Raw genomic sequence first — 8,085 nt, forward strand, 5'->3', positions numbered from 1 at the left:
AGATAGAGCAAGGTTCAGAGTTGTTGTACATAGGGTCACTATTTTTCACAGGCAACTGGACAGCACATAATAACAACAACATAGAGTCTTAGGGGAGCAGTGAAATTTGTAATTGTATGTTTAGCGGCAAACTTGACCTCTATAAATTGGATTTCAGAAGTTTTCTCCCAGATGGAGCAACCAGTAGTTTCTCTAAACGTTGTCAAACATCCTTTTGAGGAGGGGCATGGGATAAAATAGCTCTCAGAAAAGCACCACTGATATGTAGAAACAAAACATACAAAGGACTTCTTTTCCCTTCCCTCCACAGCAGATAAAAAGTTCTACAACTCATGAGCTGGATTTTCTTTTTTAGGTTCCCTATTCAATGGTTCTTAAGCTCGTTTGAGTCAAGTAAGCTTTGAACTACAGTCTTCAGTATGGATGAAATCTCAACACGAAGAAAAGAAAGATGCTCACAACTGGACCAATAGGCAACATCATGATAGATGTAGAAAAGTTTGAAGGATTTTTTTTTTACTCGGATCCACAGTCAACACCATGGGAGCAATAGTCAAGATAAAAACAAAGATGTGCTGCATGGGGCAAAACTGTTGTCAAGGAGCTCCTCGAAATGCTAAGGAGCAAATATGTTGGTTTAAAGACCTTGAGTCACCTCATTGCACCTGACAACACACATTAAGTTGAATATAATATTAAGGATCTATAGAATTGTCATGATGTATATTTTCCTGCTAGGTGAGGAACCAAAAGATGATGTTCATCATTGTTGTTGTTATGTGCCGTCAAGTAGCCTGCAACTCAGAACATCCCTATGTGCAACAGCTCTGAACCTGCCCTGTCCTGAGCCAGTCCTATTGACTAGGACACACCAACCCCCATTGCCCTAGTTACTATACCAATCCATCTCATGTGGGGTCTTCTCCTACACTGTTCCTTCACCCTACCAAGCGTGATGTCCTTCTCCAAAGACTGGCCCCTCCTTTGGTCATGAGCCCAAAATATGTGAGATGGAGCTTCAAAATCTTTGCCTCCAAGGAGAAACTTGGTTTCACCTTTACCAAGACACACCTGTTTGTTTGCTTCAAGACTCTTCTCCAGCACCACAACTCAAAAGCATCACTTTTTCTTCTGTCATCCTTAGTCATTGTCCAACATATCCAAGCATTGCTATAGAGTCTATCCCACCTCATCTAGTAACCCTATACTGCAGAACTCCCCTACAGAATGTCAAGGCTGCACTCTTACAGAAGTTCAAACCATTGACCTTTCAGTTAGCAGCACACAACCAGTGCTACATGTTCAGAACAATTAATTGGTCAAGAGAGAATTTCCCTTTCCCCTTTCCTCAGAAGCCTACTTTGATCAGTTTTATAAGATTCATCCTGGCAAAAGACAAAGTATAGCAAGGACAGGACAGGTTCAACTCCCCCTTTGCCCTTCTTTCTAGTTGCTAATTGTCCAGAGACAAAAAAAAAAAAAAAGAGCACCAATCCAAGAAGAAACAGTAACCCCAATACTTTATTGTTCAATACCAGAAACATGTTATTGCTGTTATGTGCCTTCGAGTCACCTTCGACTCATAGCAACTCTTTGTAAAACAGTCCTAAACCCTGCTTCTATCCCTAGCCAATCTTACTGTCTCCGACACACCTACCCCCATTTCCCCAGTCACTGAATCAATCCATTTCATCCAGGGTCTTCCTCTCCTGCCTTGTCCCTCCAACCTCCCAAGCATGACGTCCCTCTCCAAGGACTGGCCCCACCTTGCAACATGTCCAAGGTATGTCAGACAGATCTTCAGAAATCCTTGCCTCCAAGGAGCAGCCAGGTCTCACCCTCTCTAGGATGAACTTGTTTGTTCTCCTAGCAGTCCATGATATATTCAATACTCTTAAGTGTGCAGAATAGGCATCTTTTAGTCCTAATACAAAGTGAATCCCCCAATAACTGCCATTGTCTGGGTTCTTTGAATGACTCTCTAGAAACCCAAATCCAAAATTGGTCATCGCTCTGGTTTCCCTGTCCCTGGCACCTGGTATGTGCAGATGTGCCAGAACCTGTGGCGCCCTGATCTTGCACAACCTAGTGGTCAAGGTCAACACTCCAGCAAACTTGACCTCGTGCCCCACCTCCTCGGCTCAGCCCTCCAGTAATAAACTCCCCAGGAGGACAGACCAGGCTGGGTTAGCAATTTTTGAGTGAATGAGGATCTGGGTGGCTCCTGTGTGACAACCAGTTAAAAAGTCTCAGCCTTCCTGGTTCGGGAAGGAGAAAGAATGAGGGAGGAGTAGGGTTCCTTTCCCGGTAGCATAGGAAGGGAAAAGCCCGTCCTGGGTCTCCATTTCAACTAAGATGTCTCTGTTGCTCCATAAACAAACATCTCCCTCTCTTCAGCCAAAGTTATAAAGGCAGCAGGACTGCTGCCTCGGGGGCTTTCGGGAGAGGGAGGAGCCGAAGCTGGTGAGTTTGCTGCTGGGCACACAATACTGTTTCCGACCTGCACTCAGCCAGGGTTAATTCCCTGGGAGACTAGGCTGGTTGGGGCTGGGGCTGGTGGAGGGACACTGAAGGGGGAGGGAGGGCTGGGCCAGCACAGACTCTTCTCTGAGAAGCAGAGAGACAAGGTTTGAGCAACATCACGGGGGAAGGATCTGGCTCCACTCTCAAAGAGTTGTGCGCCAGGCAGGGAGGGCTCTGCCGGCTAAAGGAATTGGCCAAAAGCGTGCGTCCCAGGAGTGCGCCCCGAGCGTCCTGGGCGCGCAGTGACTGTGTAGCCACCTGCGCCAAGTCGCAAGGGGCTCGGGGGCCCCCCTTTTTGCCTTTTCGCGCCCCTAGTTCTGTTTTAGGAGATTTCAGGACGCGGACAGCGCTTCAGCTGTCGTCCAACTGGGCCTAGGTGGCGCTTGGGAAGCACCCCAGGAGGAACTCACAAGGGCCAGTGCAGATCACGGGGCCACAGGTTCTCGGCCCCAGGGCGTCGGGCAGTGCGTGCCCTTTGGGGGTGGGGTGGGTGCTTGGGAGCAGCCGGCGGCGGGGCGCGGCTCAGGTCAGGGAAGCCTCTAACTGGCCGGGCTGCGGAGGGGGTCGCCGCCTCCGCCTCCTGCCCCTCCTTCTCCACCTGGCTTCTCCTGCCGGCTTCATCTCCTGTTTTTTCCTGGTCTTCCTCGGTGTCGCAGGTCATGGCCGATTTGGGTGGCAGGTCCGAGCAGCCGCAGCTCCCTGAGTACAGCTGCAGCTACGTGGTGTCGCGGCCGGTGTACAGTCAGCTCGCCTGGGAGGAGCAGTACGAGCGGCGCTTGCCAGAGCGCAAGACCCTGCGGGAGCGCCTGGCGCAGAGCTGCAGGTAGGGCCGCCGGAACATGGAGGGCTCTCGGGGATGCGCGGCAGGGCGCATGGTTCCAGCGCAGGCCAGACTGGGGAAGAGTCATAGGGTCGCCTCCACTCCCAGCTCCATCCTCCTTGGGAGAGGATGCCCCATCATTCTCTGCCCCAAAGTGTTCTCTCTGATGCTCATCTTTGGCGCGCTTGTGCGCTCCAAGCCTCACCTTCCCCCCCCCCCCCCGTAAAGAAACCTGGAGTCACTTTGGGGATACCGCGGTCCCCTGTGCCTTCCTTGAGGGTTGGGCTGAAGAAAGCAGGAAGGGAAGGGGATAGCCTAGAAAGAGACTATGGGGAAACTCACCTGGCGGGAGTTCTTGAACCCTCAAAGTAATGTGGGCAGGATGCCACTCATTTGGGGACACGGGTGGAAAGCTAAAATTTGGGATAGCGCCCTGAGTTCCAAATTCTTAACCCTGGGGCAGTGGGACCCCTAGGGGAACCACCACCGTGCTTAAACCCAAATGTGCCACCTGCAATTAGTTATCACAACCGTGACTTAGAGTCAGAGAACCACTGCCAGATTTTCTTTCTTTCTTTAACTCTTTCTGTTATGGGGTATTTAAAACAAAAATAGAATGGTCTGGTGAACTCCTGCCAACCACATTTAAAACCCATCAGCCGGCTTTAACAATGATGAAATTAAAAATGAATCTTGGCGTTGATCTTACACTTCCTAAGGTTGGTGAAATTTGGTCTCCTTGTCAGAAGGTACCAGTTTTTGGAAAAAGACAACTTACTGGGCAAGATGGAAAGTTAGAGATTGAGAGGAAGACCCGCAACGAGATGAATTGACACAGTGACTGTTAACATTGAGCTGGAGCCTATCAGAAATTGTGAGGATGGTACAGACTAGGACAAAGCTCAGGTCGCACTATTTAATATAGGTGACTCAATGACACCTAATAAAAACTTAATATTTTGAAGCAAATCCCACAAGTCCCCCCTTTCTGTATCTATTTCCACATGTATCTTTACATACTTTAATATAACCATAATTCTACTAGTTTACCTAAAAACATACTTCACCAAATACTCAGATACAGTCTAAATGTACAATTATTTCAAAGATGTCATAAGTAAAATTCATTCTTTGAACCAGAGGCAAAACAAGCTCCACCTGCTCTTGATGCCTTTTAAGTTTCTTTCATCCATAGGTTGCCAAACTTAAACAATACGACTTAACAAGGTATACATTCATTATGTTAAAGTTTTGTGGTTTTTTTTCTTTTTAAAGAAAAACTGACTCCAAAGTTGTGATACTAAAACATAGTGTGTTTATTTTTCTTTTTTAAAAAGAGTAATAATAATAATAATGAGGCGCCTGGGTTAGAAGTCCAAAAACTAATCCCCATTTAGTGACTCCACATTGATCAGCCTGTGGCTAGACCAGAAAATGGGTTTTTGTGTCAGAATATTTTTTCAGAGGATTAAATCAGGTGGAAATGGGGAGGGGACACTTAATCCTGTGTTTTCAAGTACAGTGTGTTTAAAAAGTAGATTCAGATCTTGGCAAAATCATGGCAAGCACTTCAGTGTTAGTATTTTCTGTGTAATTTTTATTCTTTTTCCTAAATTGTTGTAGATGCAGAGTTCAGTTCATAACTTGGTGCTTTGCAGTTGATGGTGCCAAAATTGTATTGGAAACCTTTTCTTCTTGGTTTTCAACAGTTGTTCAAGAAAGAAAAGCCTTCGTGTGCTAAAGACTCTCCTGCCCATTTTGGAGTGGCTCCCCAAATACCGAGTCAAGGAATGGCTGCTTAGTGATATCATTTCAGGAGTCAGTACTGGCCTGGTGGCCACACTGCAAGGTAAGATGTGATGAGCTTGCCGCCCAATGACTGAGAGTCTGTTTCCACCAACAGTTCATAACTTCCCTTGGCTTTCATGGGGATCTGTACCAAATGCTTGCTCACCTTTCCTGCCAAGACCCTTTAACTTTTTCCTTCAGCCTCTTCAAGGGCTCCAGACCCCATCGAAGACCTATTTCCTCCCTCTCCTCCATTTTCCCTTTGTGACTGGATTTTTTTCCTTCCTGGTATGACTGACAAAATGTGTAGCCATGTCCATTCAGATAAATTCTCAACTACCACACATGAACGAGATAGACTGACACCCAGTGACTGCAACAATGAACTTGAGCATGGCAAAGACTGTGAGGATGGTGCAGGACAGGACAAGGTTATGCTCTGTTGTTCATTAGAGTCATTATGATCATAGTCTACTCAACAACACATAACAGCAGTGAGGTATTGTAAAAGAGTTCTAGGGTATGAATTCCTACAGGTTGAGTTGTTAAAACAGTTTCCCTGAAGGATAAAGCTAGTTTATCAAATGATGGAATGTAAGGTAGAATGGGGATGTGTGTAGAAAGATTACCTGAAAATTTATCATTTCTGAAGTTTTGAGTTGAGCAATGTTGAGGAATGTGGGGCAGAAGATCAAAGAATATAGCCTTCAATATGGGTTGCAACTCAATGTCAAGAAAACAAAGATTCTTGCCACTGGACCAATAGGGAACATCATGATAGATGGAGAAAAGATTGAGGCTGTCAATAACTTCATTTTACTTGTATCCACAATTAACACCCTTGGTACCAGAAGTTAGGAAATCAGGAGACATATTGCACTGGGGAAGTCTACAGTTAGGGACCTGTCCAAATCAATGAAGACTAACGATGACAGTTTGAGGACTAAAGTGTGTCTGATTCAGGCCATGGTCTTTCCAATCACTTGCTAATGCATCTGAGAGCTGGACAATGAATAAGGATAACAGAAGAAGAATTGATGCCTTTGAGTTGTAGTTTTGGAGAAGAGCGCTGAACGTCCCATGGACTGCCAAAAAATATTTCTTGGAGAGAGTACAGCCACAGTGCTTTTTTGAGGCAATGATGATAAGGCTTAGCCTCACATACTTTGGGCATGTTGCTAGGAGGGGTATTTCTTGGAGAGGGACATTATACTCAGAAAAGTAGAGGGTCAATGAAGGAGAGGAAGACCTTCAACCAGCTGGATTGACAGACACAGCTACTACCACAGTGGGCTCTACTGTGTCAGGCAGTGTGAAAATGTACAGGATAGGACAGGGTGCAGATCTTTTGTTCCTAGGATTGCTAGGGGTTGTATTTGAAGGCACCTAACAACAGCAATGTTGTAAGCCAAGATTTGACTGTGGAGCTCTCACTCAGCTATTACTCAGTGCAGGTCAGGTAAATATCCACAGAGGAGTAAAGTGTTCCATGCAGGACTTGAAGCCAATTCATTCTCTTTAGACCCTGTGCTGAGAATTTGCATCTCCCCCCCCACAGATACTCAGTCAGAGTCACATTTTGGTAAGATTTACAGGTGATGCTCATGTACCAGATACACAAGTGTACTATATACATAGGAATTACCTGGGGCTCTTAGTAAGCTGTAGATTCTGGTAAAGTATATCTGAAGCATAGTACTTTATGCTAACTAAAAGATTGGTAGTTTGAAACCACTTGATGCTCTGAAGGAAAATGATGGTCAGTGTCCTTTTGTTAAGATTTATAACCCCAGAAACTCAATAGAGGGTCAGTATTACTCTGAATTGACTGACAGCAGTGATTTTGGTTTTAATGTATCTGAGGTGAAGATGCAACTTCTCCGCAGAGGACTGAGCTGGAATGAACTAGTTTGAAGTCCTGGCTCCCTGGCCCTAGAATGGAACCCCCTCTAATCAACTGTGTTTCTCTCTCAAAGGCAGAAATCATAGAAAAGTATAAGGCTGTATGGTTCATAGGCTAAACAATACCAAGTGCCCTTAAGCACATCAGGCTCTACCAGGCATGAAGTGACACCACTCTGTGGATCTTGAGGGACAGAAACAATGCCTAATCTGTATTTACTCAGTGCCCAGTACAGAGATTAGCATGTAATAGATAAACCTATAAATATACAGTGAGGAATATTAGATTGAATTCCTGATAATGAATAATTTTTGTATATGAAAGGTGCAATATCAAGCCTCGTGTCTTCTGATTTCTCTAAATTATTTTCTAATAATCAGTTTTACGTATTAGTAATGAGACTACGAGCAGTTAGCGCACTTAATCCCCACAGTAATCTTGCAAAGTAAGCACTAATATCGTGTCCTTTTTTAGAATACGTGGAATCTTTTAAATATTGCCCAAAGTCACAGACTTAGATTCAAGTCTATTTTTTATGATTATAACTAATACACTGTTTAGTTCTCTCCTTTATAGAGAATGCATTTTCCAGATACATCATCTTTCCAAAGTTGTCTTTGTAAAGTGAATTTCGAGGAGGTTAATTGTTTGCTTCATTCATTCAACAAATATTCAGCAACTAATTCTGTATGTCAAGTGTTTAGCTATGGGGATTCAGTAGCTTACTGACAGATACAATTGCTGAACTTACGAAGTTATTAAGCTGATTACTAATGCTAGATACAACGCGGTGATAAGGGCTTCAGGTTAAAAATGGCTTCCCCATCCATTAAAGTACTTTGCCTTGTGGATGGGCAGGAATATGCAAAGAGAATGTTTTAGCTTATCTACAAGAGGTGGTTTTTTCCTATGCATACCATCAGGTGAAATCCATGTGTATAATCTACGTTTATGTCTCTTAAAAAACGTATTTGCAATGAATAAGTCATTGATTGTGCAAAATTCAATCATTCTATCTCCAGCTTCATTTCTGTCACCAAGTCCATGTTTT

At 44.6% G+C, this 8,085-nt stretch overlaps 1 protein-coding gene across 1 annotated transcript in view; it reads left to right on the top strand.

Annotated features, from left to right (window-relative positions):
• The first annotated feature begins 3,182 nt into the window (after nucleotides 1-3,182).
• SLC26A4 (solute carrier family 26 (anion exchanger), member 4) overlaps nucleotides 3,183-8,085 on the top strand; it is an 89,811-nt gene continuing 84,908 nt past the window's right edge. The window contains exons 1-2 of the mRNA XM_006882690.1: nucleotides 3,183-3,346; nucleotides 5,053-5,192. Coding sequence (XP_006882752.1) covers nucleotides 3,183-3,346; nucleotides 5,053-5,192 — 304 coding nt within the window. The remainder of the gene's footprint in view (nucleotides 3,347-5,052; nucleotides 5,193-8,085) is intronic.

This window comes from Elephantulus edwardii, unplaced genomic scaffold (genome assembly GCF_000299155.1).
Source record: "Elephantulus edwardii isolate Elephantulus edwardi_28Jun2011 unplaced genomic scaffold, EleEdw1.0 scaffold00022, whole genome shotgun sequence".
In the NCBI taxonomy this organism is placed as follows: domain Eukaryota; kingdom Metazoa; phylum Chordata; class Mammalia; order Macroscelidea; family Macroscelididae; genus Elephantulus; species Elephantulus edwardii.